The 18,574-nt window shown below is 43.4% G+C and overlaps 2 protein-coding genes and 2 long non-coding RNA genes across 9 annotated transcripts in view; 2 read left to right on the top strand and 2 right to left on the bottom strand.

Moving 5' to 3' along the window:
- LOC129207956 (uncharacterized) overlaps positions 1 to 5,045 on the bottom strand; it is a 6,996-nt gene extending 1,951 nt beyond the window's left edge. Inside the window, exons 1-2 of the long non-coding RNA XR_008577628.1 lie at positions 4,923 to 5,045; positions 2,935 to 3,091 (exon numbers count right to left, since the gene is read on the bottom strand). This is a non-coding gene — a long non-coding RNA (uncharacterized LOC129207956). The remainder of the gene's footprint in view (positions 1 to 2,934; positions 3,092 to 4,922) is intronic.
- LOC129207955 (UDP-glucuronosyltransferase 1A8-like) overlaps positions 1 to 14,521 on the top strand; it is a 27,851-nt gene extending 13,330 nt beyond the window's left edge. The window contains exon 2 of the mRNA XM_054829840.1: positions 13,783 to 14,521. Coding sequence (XP_054685815.1) covers positions 13,783 to 13,854 — 72 coding nt within the window. The 3' untranslated portion in view covers positions 13,855 to 14,521. The remainder of the gene's footprint in view (positions 1 to 13,782) is intronic.
- Positions 1 to 18,574, top strand: part of LOC129207954 (UDP-glucuronosyltransferase 1A1-like) — a 30,339-nt gene that overhangs the window by 5,944 nt on the left and 5,821 nt on the right. The window contains exon 1 of one of the 6 annotated variants that reach the window (XM_054829835.1): positions 4,873 to 5,798. The exons of 2 other annotated variants lie outside the window; for them this stretch is intronic. In XM_054829835.1, the coding sequence (XP_054685810.1) occupies positions 4,938 to 5,798 (861 nt within the window). In that variant the 5' untranslated portion in view covers positions 4,873 to 4,937. Of the gene's footprint in view, positions 1 to 4,872; positions 5,799 to 10,334; positions 11,215 to 15,270; positions 16,432 to 17,653 lie in introns of those variants that run through there. 3 more of the 6 variants (XM_054829834.1, XM_054829836.1, XM_054829837.1) reach the window with 3 other exon arrangements.
- LOC129207957 (uncharacterized) lies at positions 6,655 to 17,755 on the bottom strand. The gene is made up of 3 exons (XR_008577629.1): positions 17,625 to 17,755; positions 10,339 to 10,537; positions 6,655 to 6,828 (listed from the first exon to the last, which is right to left on the bottom strand). It is a non-coding gene; the product is annotated as an uncharacterized LOC129207957 (long non-coding RNA).

The raw sequence follows: 18,574 nt of genomic DNA, 5'->3' as shown, positions 1-18,574 counted from the left end.
GAGAGGCACAGAGAGATAGGTCAGGACGAGAACAAAGCGTTATTATGCGTGACAGCATGGATTTGGTGGTTTTCCTTTGCTGATGCAAGCCTCTGCTGCAATGTTGCTTATTGTAATAAATTTGTACCTGGTGCTGTACCTGGCCCCAGTGCTGAGCTGTATGTAAATCACAGAGCCTCGTCCTTAGGATTTGCATAGATATCACACTGTATAGTGGCATAATTTTGTATTTTTAAACATAAACTCAACAAGAATTTCAGAACAGCCATAAAATGCTTATCAAAAAGAAAGAAGCAAGAAAGCATTTTAACACCTGCTTTCAGCAAGCCCAGTTATTTCCTAGTGCCTGCACTATTAAAAAATCTGGGATTTTGTTTTTGCAAAGTCTGATTTTATTTTCACTCTAACATCAGTCAGCACAGGGAATTGATCAGAAAGGACTCATCCCAAGGAAGCCTCAGATACCAAGCCCAGTTCTGCCCAACCCAAGTTGATTTATCACATTCCTTAAACGATTCATCAGTGCCTTGAATGCTTACTGGTTTTGCTGGAAAAGCCGGATCGTTAAGGGGGAATGTGAGAATCTGGCAGTGGGGCTACGGGTCTACTTAAAATCTCTTAGGTCAAAGCAGATGAACAGACTTTGTCTTTCTAGGAACATGGCTCACGTAAGTAAAAACAGTTACTTAGTTTCTGCGGGAGTTTTGGTTTTCCTATCTCTATTTTGCTTGGCCGACGGTGGAAAGCTGTTGGTGGTGCCAATGGATGGCAGTCACTGGCTCAGCATGCGCTCAGTGCTGGCTGCCCTCAGCCAGAAAGAGCATGAAATTGTCGTTGTCACACCAGAAGTAAACTTGAACGTGAAGGCATCTGAATATTACACTCTCAAAACGTATCCGGTGCCTTTAACGAGGGAAGAACTGGGAGCAAGCATGCATTCATTTGCAAATGATCTTTTCGAGAGAAGACCTTTTCTTCAAAGAATTACTGCGCTTTATGAAAAAGTTCGAGTCATCTCCGGCCTCTACGTCTCCTCTTGTACCAGGTTACTGCACAATAAGGATCTGATGCAATATCTTGAAGGGAGTAAATTTGATGCTGTTCTCACGGATCCTGTTGTACCATGTGGACAAATTCTAGCTCTGCATCTCTCTATCCCATCTGTTTTCTTTTTACGGGGACTCCCCTGCAGTTTTGATTTGCAGGCTACCCAGTGTCCAGACCCCGCTTCCTATGTCCCAAGAACATTTACAGACAACTCAGACCGCATGACATTTATCCAGCGCGTGGAAAACTTAGTTCTGAAATCATCAGAATCCTTTCTTTGCAATTTTGCCTATTTGCCATTTGAACTTCTGGCCTCAGATGTTCTCCACAGACCAGTAACAATGAAGGAGCTCTTAAGCCATGGATCTATTTGGCTTAAAAGAATGGATTTTGTTTTTGAGTATCCCATGCCGGTGATGCCCAACATAGTTTTCATTGGAGGTATAAACTGTGGAAAGAAAAAGCCATTACCTCAGGTCAGTGATTTCCTTGATAAAATATGTTAAGGTTTGAAGGGAAAAGGCTGTTTGCCAATGCTCTGTGTGTATATAATTGTATACATGAGTGTGTGGAATTTATACATGCAGTAAGGAATACTGTAAATACAAAGAAAATAGGTGAGAAACTGAGTTTATTTTCATTCTCTCCCACCCTTGCAAGTACTTTTCTATAGCATTAGCAGGATCTAGTGGTTTTGCTTACACAATTGTTTTCTTTGGGCTATGTGGAAGTAGTTCATCACTGCACTCTTGCTAAAGAGGCACACATCCACTAGTGAGGGTGATCCCCCATCTTAGCAGGCAAGTGTGCTGCTTATGTTTGCCAGATGGGTATTATTACCTCAAACTATTTGTTTTACTGTCACAATTTATTTTTAAAAACAATTAATCTTTTCAGTTAATAGAACCATCCTTTCATAATTTAGAAATAAAGGCCTCGGTTGGCAGGTAATGTTCTGGTTGCTTTGTCAGTCTGGGCTTATCCTTTCACCGCATGGATGTTCTGCAAAACTGTTAGAGGTTTTGGTAGCTGCTAGCCAGCACTGAGCCATCTGCAACAGGTTACGCTGCTTTCTGAAAAGTTTCCCTACAAAGGGTGTACCTAGAGATGCAGTAGTTTGCTAAATGTGCTTAAAAAAATTCTGGTACATACTATCAACCTCCATAGTAAATAACTGTATGGGCAAAATTACTTCTGTGCAATGATTTTCATAATTAGGGCTGATTGTCTGCAAGTCCTGTCTATGCATTAGCATTGTTTGCTTTCATGGCCCTGGGGCATGCTCTTCCCAGACTGATACAGAAAGGTATTTCTGAGTTGCTAATCCAGTTTTAAATATATCTGGCAAAAAAACCATGCCCTTGTTCTTCCTCCTTCCAGCCTCTACTTCCTCTTTCCAAAAAGAGGCCTTTCAGGGAAATGTACTTTGATAGCTAATTTTCCATTTTCATTACAGTGTCAAGATATAAAACTGATAAACCAGGCCATTTCCCATGTGAAGCATTAATATTTTCCTAACCTTTTACAAATAGAAAATTATCTGGACTGGCAGGAGGGGAGGAATTTTGTTACACTGAAAATTCTTGTTGGGAAAACCAATGATGTGTTAATTGGCACTTTTGAGCAGACCACTTGATGAACGATCCCTCATTTCCTTAAATCCTAGTGTTCCTCCAATACAAAGAGGTGGGTGTTTCCCAGTCTAGCTACTGCTGTGATTACAGCCTGCCAAATTGGCTGACCTTTAACACCTCTTATTCCATCTTTGCCATACCCACGATTATACATTTACCACACAGCAAATAAGTCTAAAGATCATCTGGAGAACCATAGCACAGATTGCTTAAAAGCTTGGAGCTGGGGATATTCTTTCTGGGCAGCACTCACCAGATTTCTGCAGAAAAATGGCCCCAGTGCTTAGTGCTCATCCACAAGTCACGACAATGCTGGTTCTGCTTCTGTCCATGCTCAGTTTGGCTGCTGGTGGGAAGCTGCTGGTAGACAGGAGTCAGGCAGAAGGGGCATGAAATAGTTGTCCTCGCACCTGAAAAACATACATATAAAACCATCAGAGATTTTTATTATGAAAAGGTATCCAATATCTTTCACAAAGGAAGAGGTAGATGGAAGTATCCAGTCTTTGTCACGGGATGTATTTGAAGAAGGATCTTGTCTGGAAAGATTTCTTAAAATATACCAGAGACTGAAAAGCATCTCTACTGTTTCTCTTTCTATCTGTGCACGCTTACTCTACAACAACGAGCTTGTCAGGTATCTTGAGGAGTGTAAGTATGATGCTGTCTCTACAGATCCTCTAATAACCTGTGGGCAAATATTGGCTGAGCATCTTTCAGTTCCTTACCTGTATTTTTTTTTTGTTTGCGGGTAATGCCATGTGGTTTAGATTTTGAAGCCACTCAGTGTCCCAATCCCCCTTTTATGTCCCATGGGTATTTACAGGGTGTGCAGACCGCATGAACTTTCTCCAGCACGTAAAGAACCTAATCCTTGACATCCCAAGCTCTAGGGTCTTCTAGTGAAGGTCTGTGATGGGATGTTGTAACCACCAGCCAAAGGGATTATCGGAATTTGTGGACAGTAGGACAAAGTGCTGGATTTGTCTTATAAGTGAGTCTCATGGGATGGCCCAGAAAACCTTAAAAGCTCTTTCCAAGCTCAAAACTCAAGTCCCACTGAATGGAGCAGGTCTGCTTTGACACATCTAGCACAGCATGACTAGCACTGAGGGCATGGATGCAGCCTTGGGGATTATGCTAGCCTCTCAGATGTGGCATGTGCTTTTGATGCCTCAGACACAGAAGATAGCAATGGACGCAGTTCTTACTGATGAGCCTCCTCTGCTGCTCTGTGGGAGAGCCTGGAGAGCTGTACTATTGTCTTTGGTGCCCTGGCTTTCTCTTCAGTCATATTACTTAGGACTTGTGCACCACAGGGTCACCAAGCCCGTGTGGCAATTCCACATGGTGGACATGGCTGCCGCATCTCACAGACATCCTCACGCATACTGTAATTTGCCACCTGAGCATTCATGCAACTCCACTGCTGCTGGACACCATGCAAGATTTGCCAGAGGCCCTGAATTGTTTCATGGAAAGTCCCCCTCAAAGAATGTTCATACACCTCTGCTCTACCTTCCCAGCTCACAAAGCCAACCCCTCCATCCCTGGGGCAGGTCTCAGATGCTAGAAGTACCACTTCGTGTGGGTGATCTGTCTTGCAGACAAACCTAGTATCATGCATCAATCTCCATCTGTCTTCTCACTCCAGAAATCATCTTAAACAGCTCTTCCACACCTGCTATGGGGCCACAGGCCTCCTAGAGATGAGTCTTCAAAGAGAGAGAGATATGGGACAGGTAATGCTAGGTTAGTTTGGCAGTGCTAGGTTAACAGTTGGACTTGATGATCTTAAAGGTCTTTTCCAACCTAAACAATTCTATGATTCTATAGGTCTTGCCCAGGGGGAAGGGAGCACCCTCTGCTAGGTTGAATAGTGACACGGATGCGACATATCTCCTGCAAGTGCAAAAAGATCAGCTGGGGAAAGCTCTCAGAAGCTCTCAGCAGTCCCATCCAGAGCCACCCCTGCTCCTTCCTGGGACATTCTTTACTGTTCCTCTAATAGAAACAGATGGCGGTTATCGAGTGCATTGACCACAGACTACCAGCTGGTGGACTTGGCTGGAATGAAATGCTTATTATGCAGCCTTTTATCAACTCAGTGATTATACGTTTACCACAAAGCAAATACCTTGAAGGATCAAAAGTTACGTTGTAGCACAGATTGCTTAAAAGCATGGAGCTGGTGCTGTAGCTTCAGTGCCACCAGCGGTTTTCGTTCTGGGCAGCACTCACCAGATTTCTGCAGACATGGCCCCAGTGCTTAGCGCTCATCCGCAAGTCACGGCGACGCTGGTTCTGCTCCTGTCCGTGCTCGGTTTGGCTGCTGGTGGGAAGCTGCTGGTGGTGCCGGTGGACGGGAGTCATTGGCTCAGCATGCGGGAAGTGTTGGACGGTCTCAAGCAGAAGGGGCATGAAGTAGTCGTCGTTGCACCTGAAATCAGTTTGTACATAAAGCCAACAAAGAATTTTGTTATGAAAATGTACCCGGTCCCTTTCACACAGGAAGAGATGGATGGAAATTTCCAGGCATTTTTACGAGATGTACTTGAAGAAGGATCTTTTCTGGAAAGATTTCTTAAAGTATACAAGGGTATGAAAACTCTCTCTGATTTGGCAATCCTCAGCTGTACACAATTGCTGTACAACAAAGAGCTTGTCAGATATCTTGAGGAGAGCAAGTTTGATGCTGTCTTTACAGACCCTGTACTACCCTGTGGACAGATACTGGCTGAGCATCTTTCACTCCCTTCCGTGTTTTTTTTACGAGGAATACCATGTGGTTTAGAATTTGAAGCCACCCAGTGTCCCAATCCCCCTTCTTATGTCCCCAGGGTATTCACAGAGCATACAGACCGCATGAACTTTTTCCAGCGGGCAAAGAACCTGATCTTTGATGTCCAAAATTATTTTCTCTGTGATTTTTTCTTTCAACCATATGCAAAACTGGCTTCTGAGTTCCTCCAGCGGGACGTGACTGTGCTGGATCTCTTACGCCAGGGTTCCGTTTGGCTCGTGAGGTTAGATTTTGTGTTAGATTATCCAAGACCTTTGATGCCCAACATCATTGCAATTGGAGGAGTAAACTGTGCTCACAAGAAGCTACCTCAGGTAGGTCATGCTCTGTTTTTAATTCTTGCTCTGATAAAATTCTGTGTTAACAAGGGTGGAATTTTGTGTTGCAGATAGGAATCAAGTTCCCATTTAGGGTGAGTTAGGCAAATACTTGTGAAAGAAATAATTTTTCTCCCACTTTCTTCATCACTTTCCATTTTCTGTGTAGGCAGCTATACATTCTCACTGGTGAAGTATGCTCAGTTGATGCCTTTTTCATTGCACAGATTCAAAGCCATTTTGTGTAAAGTTGAGTAACTTGGTGCTCTCTTTCTCCCTTAGTGAGCGATGGAAGAGCAGCAGACAAGTCTGAGGGGTTGTCAAAGCCTTGCAGTTAGGTATAATCCATACAGCTTTGCAAACTGTTGTAGTAGGGTCTGGTATTTACAGAGAAACACGTGTCAGGCTTCTGTCCTGGGACACCCTTGCTGCTTTACCACTTCTTTCTTTGTCAATTAATTTGTCTGCTCCATCACACGGGTATTTCCAAAGCTGGAATCAGCGGGAATGTCTCAGGTTGTAGACTCTCAGGCTAAGAAGCACTATCTCTGTTTACAGGCAGGCCTCAGAGAATTTTTGCCTTGGTGATGGCCATGTGAGATCTGAGAACAAAATCAATCTCGATGAGCCTGAAGGAGGTGTGGTGGCCTGGCAGATCCTGCTCAAAGTCAAAAGAGCTGCCAAAGCTTTTCTGATAGAAACTGATGGGGCTTATCTGGTGCATCCACCACTTTTACCAACTGCCGGTGTAGATCACTGAACTCTAGTGCTTGTTTTCCAGCCTTTTATCAAATCAGTGATTATACGTTTACCACAAAGCATCAAAAGTTATTTTCTGCAGACATGGCCCCGGTGCTTAGCGCTCATCCGCAAGTCACGGCGACGCTGGTTCTGCTCCTGTCCGTGCTCGGTTTGGCTGCTGGTGGGAAGCTGCTGGTGGTGCCGGTGGACGGGAGTCATTGGCTCAGCATGCGGGAAGTGTTGGACGGTCTCAAGCAGAAGGGGCATGAAGTAGTCGTCGTTGCACCTGAAATCAGTTTGTACATAAAGCCAACAAAGAATTTTGTTATGAAAATGTACCCGGTCCCTTTCACACAGGAAGAGATGGATGGAAATTTCCAGGCATTTTTACGAGATGTACTTGAAGAAGGATCTTTTCTGGAAAGATTTCTTAAAGTATACAAGGGTATGAAAACTCTCTCTGATTTGGCAATCCTCAGCTGTACACAATTGCTGTACAACAAAGAGCTTGTCAGATATCTTGAGGAGAGCAAGTTTGATGCTGTCTTTACAGACCCTGTACTACCCTGTGGACAGATACTGGCTGAGCATCTTTCACTCCCTTCCGTGTTTTTTTTACGAGGAATACCATGTGGTTTAGAATTTGAAGCCACCCAGTGTCCCAATCCCCCTTCTTATGTCCCCAGGGTATTCACAGAGCATACAGACCGCATGAGCTCTTCTCTTCTGTCTGAGTTTCCTTTTCAACCATACACAAAACTGACTTCTAAGTTACTCCAGTGGGATGTAGTTGTGTTAGATCTCTTACACAATGCCTCCATTTGGCTTCTGCAATTAGTGTTCCATTGTCAGAGACGATTGATGCCCAACATGCTCATCATTGGAGGAGTAAACTGCGCTCACAGGTGGGTCATGCCTGATTTTTGTTCTCATAAGCTCCTGTGTTCGCTGGAGAACTCTGTAGCACAGATTTTGTTAGAAAGGTCTCTTTAACTGAGGGATAGTAAACTGCTTCAGACTGCTTTTCCTTTGCCAAGAGGTGCCAGTACTAATTTCAGTGAAGAGATCTTGAGTATCACAGCATAAAAACAGGAGTGGTGTTTTGAATGGGCTTGGCTCTGCTGAAGTCCACATAGATTTGTGGAGGGTCTGACTGAATGGGATTGCTTTGCTCAGAAACCTCCCCCAAGCACCTCCTGCCACCAACTGATGAATTCAACTTCTTTGCTAGAGCTAGGAGAAAGAAAAGATGGTGGGAAGGGCATAATACGTTTTGATATCCATGAGAGCACTGACTATAGTCACCTATGAAACTCCAACTATGCTCTTTCCCATTTGTCTTTACTTAAAGGATGACTCTGTGCTTGTGGGCCTTCTCTCACTATCTGCTGCTAGGAGAACCACCAAGTTCCTACAGCAGATTCTTCTCTTGACTTGCCGCAGCAGCAAGGGTCCGTGGCAATGTTTGCTTTGTGAACCTTCTCCTCCTCCTCTCACTGATCTCGTGGACACTGCTTCTCATACTGTGTTTCTGCTTTGTCTGAATTGCCCAGAGACATAAGTATAGTTTGTGGGATCTAAGCTGCAAGTTCTGTGCTGGCCTTTAATTCCATTATCGGGTTTTCAACACCTTGACAGAACCTGCTCGGTCTCAGCTATGGCATCCTCATTAACTTTTACAATTAATTTTGCCCTGCTTGAACTGATGAGTGTCTGAGCTTCAGCAAACATCTTCTTTAGAACTAGTAACCTTTTGCTGCCAAGTACCCTCCAGAAAAATCAGTGTTTCTATTGCTTTATGGCAGAAGATTCTTGTTTTTTACTGGTATGGATGAGGTTTTTTTCTCTCAGCCTTGGGTGCCTGCTGCACCTTCTTTCCCAGCATTCCCCCAGGACGGAGAAGCCTGTTCCAAAACCCAGTGGATGGAAGTCGCTGGCCCAGCAGGAGTCAGGTAGTGGAGCTGCTCATCACAAAGAGACATGAAAAGCTTGATCTTCTGCTAGAAAACAATCTTCTCAGGAGAATATCAGCAGGCACCAGTGATCAAAGCATCAGTAACATCTCAGGATGCATGGAGATCTGAAGGTGTAATTTCAGGCCAGTGGTTAAGGCATATTTGATAGTGTCTACTCCAGGGAAGGGTTGACAGCACATGAAGAGCTTTCTTGTTTTATTAGACACCAAATAGTTCATACCGGAGGGGCCCTTGAGAGCATGTGACCAAGCTCTCTGCCCAAAAATGGGGCAAGTTTGCCATTACAGCAGGTTTCTCAGGGCCTTTTTAATAACATCATCTGCAAGAGAGAGAGATTCATTTGAGAAGTTATCCATCTTCTGTTCTGCCTAATGAATCAATCCCTGAAGAATTTTCTCACATTCCTCAGCCATTTTTTTTTCCTTTTAAGAAGGTTTTCCTATGGTTTGGAATGTCGTAGACAAAAATACCCGACCTTGGTGATTGATGGCACCTTCCAAACTAGAGTGCTTGATTTGCAGATGGATATAGTCACAGGTTAGCAGGGTATCTCATGAATTCTATCAGATTTGGCAATGCACAGCTTTTCAGTCAATCCTCTATTTGGCCAAAGAAATGTTACCTTGTTTTGCATATCCTAGGCCAGTAATGCTCCTCAGCGGAAGCATCAACATTGCTACATCGCTGTAATACAAATGCTCTTAACTTCTTGACAGCAAGAACTGACAAGAGCTTATCTGTGCGTCCCTCAGCACAATTTGGTTGAGAAGGTGCCACTTTTTTCCCTAATCTCAAATTACTGCAGGACTGATTCTCCCCAAGGCCCCTTGCTCCGCACCAGGAGCTGCTTGATGGTGCAGCTAAACGGGAGTCAGTGGTTCTGTGTTCTTGCAGATGACTGCAGGCAGAAGTGGTGTGAAATATCTGACCCTGCATCTGGAAGAACAGGTCTCCTGCTAAACATCAGGGAGAAAAGGAAGGAGATGGACCCAGCACTGGTCCCAAAATAAGACATTGATGGTCCATTCCCATGTAGGAGGTCCCAGAAGAAAAGTCATTCTAGAAGAAGTCTCAACAGGCGGAGGAGGGAACAGCTCTATCCTCCAACTCTATCAGCTTTCATGCTGGGGGTGGGCAGAGTCATTGTATAACAAAAGAGCACACCTTCTGCACCAGCCTCGAGGGGTTACTCTGAGTCCAGCTCTTCAGGCTGTCACACATCTCATGGGGGAACTTCATCAAAATCCTCATTCATTTGAGCCTTTATAAGAACTTGTAGTACTTCCCTGATGCTTGACATATCATTTTTGTCGCACTTCCATCTCCATCAGTCTTCTCGCTCCAGAAATCATCTTAAACAGTTCTCCACACCTGCTACGGGGCCACAGGCCTCCTAGAGATGAGTCTTCAAAGACAGAGAGAGATATGGGACAGGTCTTGGCCAGGGGAGCAGCCTTGGCTAGGCTGAATAGTGACATGGATGTGACACATCTCCTGCACGTGCAAAAGGGTCAGCCAGGGTGAAGCTCTCAGAAGTGCAGTCCCATCCAGAACCATCCCTGCTCCTTCCTGGGACACTCTTTACTGTTCCTCTAATAGAAACAGATGGCGGTTATCCACCACACACCACTAGGCCTGTGGAATTAGCTGAACTTAGTACTTGCTAAGTAGCCTTTTATGAACTCAGTGATTATATATTTACTACAAAGCAAATACCTTGAAGGATCAAAAGTTATGTTGTAGCACAGATTGCTTAAAAGCACGGAGCTGGTGCTGTAGCTTCAGTGCCACCAGTGGTTTTCGTTCTGGGCAGCACTCACCAGATTTCTGCAGACATGGCCCCAGTGCTTAGCGCTCATCTGCAAGTCACGGCGACGCTGGTTCTGCTCCTGTCCGTGCTCGGTTTGGCTGCTGGTGGGAAGCTGCTGGTGGTGCCGGTGGACGGGAGTCATTGGCTCAGCATGCGGGAAGTGTTGGACGGTCTCAAGCAGAAGGGGCATGAAGTAGTCGTCGTTGCACCTGAAATCAGTTTGTACATAAAGCCAACAAAGAATTTTGTTATGAAAATGTACCCGGTCCCTTTCACACAGGAAGAGATGGATCATATTTTCTGGAGAACTAGCCAGGATATACTTCAAGAAGGATCTTTTCTGGAAAGATTTCTTAAAATATATGAAGGAGTGAAAAATACTTCTGCCATGTTCCTGTCTACCTGTACACACTTACTGTACAACAAAGAGCTTGTCAGATATCTTGAGGAGAGCAAGTTTGATGCTGTCTTTACAGACCCTGTACTACCCTGCGGGCAGATACTGGCTGAGCATCTTTCACTCCCTTCCGTGGTTTTTTTGCAGCAAATTCCATGTGGTTTAGAATTTGAAGCCACCCAGTGTCCCAATCCCCCTTCTTATGTCCCCAGGGTATTCACAGACCTTACAGATCGTATGAACTTTTTTCAGCGGGTGAAGAACCTGATCTTTGAAATCCCAAATTATTTTCTCTGTGATGTTGTCTTTCAACCATATGCAAAACTGGCTTCTGAGTTCCTCCAGCGGGACGTGACTGTGCCAGATCTCTTACGTCAGGCTTCCATTTGGCTAATGAAGCTAGACTTTGTTTTACACTACCCGAGACCATTGATGCCCAACATGATTATGGTTAGTGGAGTAAACTGTGCTCACAAGAAGCTAACTCAGGTGAGTCCTACTGTATTTTACTTCTTGTCATTTTTGCAGGCTCTTACATACTCTGAAAATTAATAACACAGGTTGTGTTAGAAAGGTCTCTTTCTGTTAATGATAGTAGAAGGATTTCAAACCCCTTTTGCCTTGCAAAGAGGTGCCAGTACTTGTTTCAGTGAAGGCATCTGAATATCACAGTATAAAGATGGAGAAAGTTGTGTATGGAATTAGGTCTGGGAAACTTCCCATTGTACTTGTGCCTCAGCTCAAAGCCAGCTTTGACATTAGAGCAGGTTGCTCAGTGCCTCTTCACTCAGGGCTGTTGATGTGGTGCAGATTTTCATTTGAGGAGACCTTTGCTCATCCTGTGGTCCAACTTGTCATTGCTGATTTCCTCTACGTTCCTGTCTTTTTTTTTTTCTTTAAAGAAGGATTCTCTATGTTTTGAATTGTCATAGACTCATAAAATAACTTTTGTTTGGAAGGTCACTTGCAGGCCTCTCAGTGAACCTTCTAATCAAAACATGTCTGGTCAGTTCAGGTTGTTCCATTCCATGTCTTGTCAAATTTTCAATATCCCCTCTGACCCTTACAGTGAAAACACTTTAGCATATCAAATTTATTATTGTATCCAATTCAAATTTTCCACGTTGCAACTTGTGACTGTTGCCTCTCGTCCTGTCCCTGTGAATCTGTGAGAAGACCGTGGCTTTGTCTTCTTTATGCCCTCCTGCTAAGGGAGTTGAAGACAGAAATAAGATCTCCTGTTAGCCTTCTCTTCTGAATCCTGAGCAAGCTCATCTTTCTCAGCCTCTTTTTCTACGTCATGGTCCCCAGCTCCTAACCGTCTTCTTGGCTTTTGCTGGACTTCCTCCGGCAAGTCAATGTCTGTCTTGTACTGGAGAGCCCCAAGCTGGGTACATGCTTCAGATGTCTCTCAAGTGCTGAACAGAGAAGGATCACCTCTCTCCATCTGCTGGCTGCACTTTTACTCGTATAGCCCAGGATGCTCTTGCCTCCGTGGCTGCAAGGGCACACTGCTGACTCATCTTCAAGTTTTTGTCCACAAGGACTCCAGGGTCATTTCTGGCAGAGCTGCTGTCTGTCCAGCTGGAGTGCAGCCTGTCCTGTGGCATGGGGTTATCCCATCCCAGCAGCAGAACTTTGCTTCTGCCTTTGCTGACCATGAGGCTCCTCTTGGCCCGTTTCTCCAGCTTGTGGCATTCTTTTTGTGTATCCCAGGCCAGTGATGCTCTTTATTTGAAGTATCAACTGGCATCATAAGAATAAAGTGTAATTTAGCTGACTTTATTCTTATAAAATGAATGTTGGATATATTTCAGATTTTTTAAATGTATATTCAAATACATTTTGTGGTTTGTAAAGTAACATCATAGCTTCTATTTTTAGAAATAACTATTCCTATTAAGTAAGTTTTTCAGATATTGACTTTGCAAAACAGTGAAATAGGGCTTATTTTTCAGAAAAAGCTGAATCTCACGCCGTAAAAATGAAGCATTTTTAAGAGGATTCAAACTTGACACTCTCTAGAAAAACAGAGATGGAATAAACCGTATAGCTAAACCTATGAAAAGAACTATGACAGAGGTCTATAAAATCCTGAAAAGTGTCACGAAGGTGAAAGGGGAACTGACACGCAGTTTCTCCCAATACTTGACCTATGACTAACACTGAAATGAGGCGGCAGCAAGCTTACAGGAAACAAAAGGCAGTATTTTTTCACACCATGCACAAAACAAAATAAACATCCACCTCTCAACACCAGCAGATTTTTTTTTTATAGACAAAACCAGTGTAAAACCATGGCACTCAACTCTGTACTTTAAGCTTTACTTTCTCCTGATAGATATCTCTTTTCACCCTTGCCTTTGGAATGGGCTGAACTTGCTGTTCAGCTTGTGGACTTCAGTCTCTGGACTCATACATGTGTGAAATTGTGTGTTGCTCAAAATCCAGTGACACAACTTTGAAACTTAAGAACATGCCGTTAGCCTTAAGGTGGTTCGGTTTGGGTTTTTACCTCTTTAATGTTGTTTTATAGCATTATAGATTAGTGTTACACAGCTAATACGTGTTTGGCTGAAATGTTAGCAGAACTTAAAGACTACTATATATCAAATATGAGATTTGGGGGCCCGTTATGGGTTATCATAGGCTAACAGCGTGTCTGCAACTCTGGGGTAATACCTGAGTGTATACTGCCACCTTAGGGCATATGTAATGCTGCATCGCCTGGTTACTGCGAGATCTTTTTATCACTGAAATGTGAAAATGTACACATAGGTACTGCACATGAGCATACCTTCTGTCCACCTCCTTTAGGTTTTGGTCTTTTAATATCACCTCACTGTCAGCTAGAAAGCTTGGCTTTAACGGGCTGCAGAATGGGACTGTGTTGATGTCTGAAACTCCTTCCTCTTTAATGCAGTTTCCTTAGATATTACAGTCCTTCTTGCTGGACTGTAGGAATCACTTTTTTAACATGCAACATGGAGAACCTCCTATCAAAATAAACTTTTTAGGACACAGTATTAGCCTTGAAATACGCTTATCTCACCCTAGATGTTTCATGAACCAGATATCCCATCACTCCTACCTGCTCCAGGACAACTTCCAGGCTGCTGCACAGCGTGAAGAAACCATACAGACCTCTCTCCAACCAGGTGTGCTTTGTTGGGGATCTCAAACAGTTTTTCTTCTCCAGCCAGCAATTGTTCTTGTTCAGCTACCATTCCTATATCTTGGTTTGCTTTTGTAAACTTGCAAATTTTTGGCATCCACTTTTTCTCTTTCCATGAAATGTGCCTTAATGGCAGATAAAATCTGCTTGGTCAGGCACTTCTTTTAAGAACAAACTGCAGATATCTGCTTTTCTACGTTTATCTTTAACGTTTTCATGTGCCTTTGCATGTTCTCACTATCTAAGGACACTGCTTTGTTTGTAGGCACCTATTTCATTCACCCATCTATCTACCCATTGAGTATCCATTGCATCAGTTGCTGCAGCTTCAACCCAGGTTCTCAAGAACAATTAGGCACTTAAATCTCATTTAAATCAACGTGATTTGGATATCTAAACAAGTCCTTGGAGTGGGACTGTCTTCCACATCAGATCATGTCAGCCATGCTATTATATGGGCAAACCTTCAAAACCTCAGAGGTAAAAAGCTTTTTCTGTATGTTCAGTCCAAATCTCTCAAACTGCCATTTGTGGCTCCTATTATACTATTTACTGCTACCCAGAAAAGTTTGGCTCTGTCATCACTGTTACTCCCCATCAAGTAGCTGTAGGCTGTGGTCGAGTGTTACAGAGAATAGGACTTCCAAGATGGTTTGGGTTGGGTTTTTTTTTTTTTGCCTTAAAGATCTTATCATAGCACACGCAGAAGCAGCTCAGAAATTCTGATTTTCCCTTCTTCTGGTAAGCACGGGATACAAGTGTGAACTTCTCTTGGCTTATACCACAGCCAAGCTTTATTAAATTCTTTTGAAAAACAGTTATTATTAAGAACTTTCAAAAACCTTTGGCCCATAGCCTCTCACCTATGAACTCTTATGGCCCCTCTTGAGCAAGAACTGCATATTCTGCTGGATCACTGTTTATATAAAAAGGTGTTTGGTTAATATGTTACCCAAACTTTGGTGACACCACTGCTTGGTGTGTCAGCTCCTGCTTGCCATGTGGAATGTCCTGTGTGAACTCCAGGCACCTTTCTGAGCAAAGGTGTAAGAGAGAACGTTGGAGGTTAGGTCTTTCGTGTCAATAGTGCAACATGCTTCTCGTATTAGAAGCTCTCTGGAGAATCATAGAATCATAAAATCATTTACGTTGGAAAAACCTCTACATCAAGTCCAACCATCAACTGAACACCACCATGCCTACTAAACCATGTCCCGAAGTGCCATGTCTACATGTTTTTTGAACACCTCCAGGGACGGAGAAGCTGACTGGCCACGAAAGTTGGGAAGCAGTACTCCTGACTTTAATCTGGCACAGGACAGTCGAGTGCACAATGACTCACTTCAAACAACTCTGATCCAGAAAAATCACTTTACAAACAACTGCTACCTCTGCTAATCAAAGACCCTGCTAATTGTTCTGAATCATTTAAGATAGTGTAAGCACATGGAACTGCTTCTTGCTTTAGATCCCTTGATAGCACTCTTATCAATGCTTTTATCACCATTTAAAGCATGATCTTTGAACTCCAACAACCTGTTTTAGTAAACATTTTGTAGAGATAAAGATTAAAGACCATCAGGTTATAAATGAGGTACAACTATTTTTTGCATTCATATGCTGCTTGAAAAAGTAAGAAGGAACAGTTCATTTCTTTTCCTGCCGACAGTCCCATGACAGTTATGTGGAGGTACCAGATATACGCTGGGCTCGTCCTTTTTCTTTCTTTCTGGAGTTTGGCAGAAGGTGGGAAGCTCTTGGTCGTGCCCCAGGATGGAAGTCACTGGCTGAGCATGCGTGTGGTTCTGGAGAAACTCCGCGAGAGGGGGCACGAAGTTGTTGCGGTGATTCCTGAAGCCACTTTGCTCATGAAAAGCTCACAATCTTTCACCATCAAAACTTACTCTGTGCCTTACACACAGGAGTTTGTGGATAGATACTACCATTCCATTGGTGAAAACTGTTTTGAAAACCCTACCTTTCTAGAAAAATTTACAATTTTACTCAGCAATATATCAGAACTGACCAACGTGTTCTCTTCCACTTGCCGGCATCTCTTATATGATGAAGAACTAATGAAGTACCTCCAGGACAGCAAATTTGATGCCATTATGATGGATCCTGTGTTGCCTTGTGGACCAATTGTTGCTGAATATCTCTCCCTCCCTTCAGTGTACTTCATGCGTGGTCTTCCGTGTACCTTAGACTACAAAGCCACTCAGTGTCCCAGTCCTTATTCTTACGTGCCAAGGATTTTCACATCCAATTCAGATCACATGACATTTACGGAGCGTGTGAAGAACCTCCTGGTTGGGTTTTCAGAGCATTTGGTTTGCTATCTGTTTTATTTAAAATACGAGAACTTAGCTTCTGAGTTTCTTCACAGAGAAGTAACGGTACTGGAACTGTTTAGCAAAGCGTCTGTTTGGCTGATGAGATATGACTTTGTTTTTGAGTATCCGCGCCCAATAATGCCCAATATGGTCTATATTGGAGGCATCAACTGTGAGCAGAAGAACCCATTATCAAAGGTTTGTCCTTGTTTACTTACGTTGAGGGTATTACAGCATTTATTAGAGATTATTTCAGATTTGCTTGTTTAAGTGCTTCCTATAAGAGCGTTTGTGCTTGAGCCAATATGTGATCAAATACCAGGATGGCGTGATTTGGAAGTGGGAATCTCAGGCTCTGATAGATGACCACAAGACCTGCACTGCAAGCTGCTGAAGGGGAGAGCTATGTTGTCTAAGCTGTGTAGCTGCCTAGGTATAGCGTGGCTTGTTGTAAGCATAATACCATAATATTAGACAATCATGGATGCTATATCTAGCTAAATGACAAAATAATTCTACGTCATACGATTTAATATCCCTAACAGTTGTGGAATATTGATAAATTGACTTGACAAAAAATGGAAGTGTGGAACAAACTCTCTGTATATACCCAGGCACTTATAGTGTGCCATGGAGATTGATAATGTGGATGAATACCCCAAAACCAGGCATATGCAATCAAAGATGGTAGAGGGAGCTCTTTTGCCTCTGAATTTGTGTAAGAAGCAGTGTAAGATAGCATATAAGAGGATGATTAGGAAAAAGAAGCCTCAGGATTCTACCTGTCTACTCTCCCTCCCTAGCTTGTTTCGATTTCCTTAAAGGGCTGTGTAAATACTGCATTTATTTTATTTTTTAGACCATAGTGGTGTTGCAAACAGCAGAAGTTATTGCTAAGCTTGCGTCACATTTACTACTGTAGGCTCGGGGCTTTCACTTTGACAACAGCTACAATATAGAGACAAATCTAAAGATAAACCTTATCAACCCACTGTATATCAAATCTCTGTCAATCATTGCTTCTTGTTTAGACTCTGAGAGCACAGGGTAATCCAAAGGTCAGACTTTTGTTGTGAGTTTTGTGTCCAGTCAGCTGAGCAAACTCAAGGCAGGGAGTTCATCATTAACTGGGTGTTAATGAGATAGCGATTGCTTGGGCAGGTGTTACCTCCCATTCATGACTCTGTCAGTGCCACACACTGCCAATCGCTCGACGCTTTTCCCTCAAGCATTTGCATCCTCTAATGTTAATTCAAACATTCAGCTTTATCCTTACCAGTCGCTTAAAGCCTTCGCTGTGCATAGGTGATAAACACAACCTTTACCCACAGTTAAAAATTACCCTTATTTCTGCCCACAAACATACAGTCCGTTAAAAATTAAACGCTTACCTTAGTTAAGATTAAACTGCAAAGTATCCCACGATTCACTCCTCATCCCCTGCAGTAGTTTTGCAGCTGTTTAAAACTTTGCTGCCAGCACAAGGAAAATGGCTTCTTCAAATCTAGGATTTCATTCTCTTGCCTCCTGGGTTGCATTTTTCTTGCTCCTGTGGACCTTTTCTGAAGGTGGAAAGCTTTTGGTTGTACCTATCGATGGCAGCCACTGGCTCAGCATGCGCCCGGTTGTGGAGCGGCTCAGGCAGAGAGGACATGAAATCGTGGTGGTTGCGCCGGAGATAAATTTGCGGATAGACTCATCGGTGCATTATACCATGAAAACGTACTCTGTGCCTTACACCAAGGAGTATGTGGAGGCAGAATTTAAAAAAACGGGCTATAGGAGTTTCACGCCTCAACGCTTCTTGGAAAAATTCTCCAAAATGGCAAATATTACAACCATGTTCTTAGATTCCTGCAAACGTCTTCTGTCTAACAAAGAGCTGATCGAATACCTTGAAGAAAGCAATTTTGAGGCTGTCTTTATGGATCCTTTTTTTCCATGTGGACAGATAGTGGCCGAACATCTCTCCCTTCCTTCTGTGTACTTTGTACGGGGATTGCCGTGCAGCCTAGACTTCCACGCTACCCTCTGCCCAAATCCTCCTTCTTACATTCCTAGGTTCTTCACTCGCTACACGGACCGCATGACGTTCCTCCAGCGTGTGGGCAATTTCATAGCTAGCCTGAGCAGTTCCCTGGCTTGCAGCTTTCTTTATTCACCGTATGATCGTTTGATCAAAGAATTCCTCCAACGAGAGGCAACAGTGCTCGAGCTGTTCAGCCACGCGTCTATTTGGCTCATGAAATATGACTTTGTGTTTGAGTACCCCAGGCCTTTAATGCCTAATATGGTCTTAACTGGAGGCATAAGCTGCACTCAAGAAAAAGCATTATCACAG

The sequence above is a fragment of the Grus americana genome, chromosome 6 (genome assembly GCF_028858705.1).
Source record: "Grus americana isolate bGruAme1 chromosome 6, bGruAme1.mat, whole genome shotgun sequence".
NCBI classification, from domain to species: domain Eukaryota; kingdom Metazoa; phylum Chordata; class Aves; order Gruiformes; family Gruidae; genus Grus; species Grus americana.
This window is presented reverse-complemented; position numbering and strand designations above follow the sequence as displayed.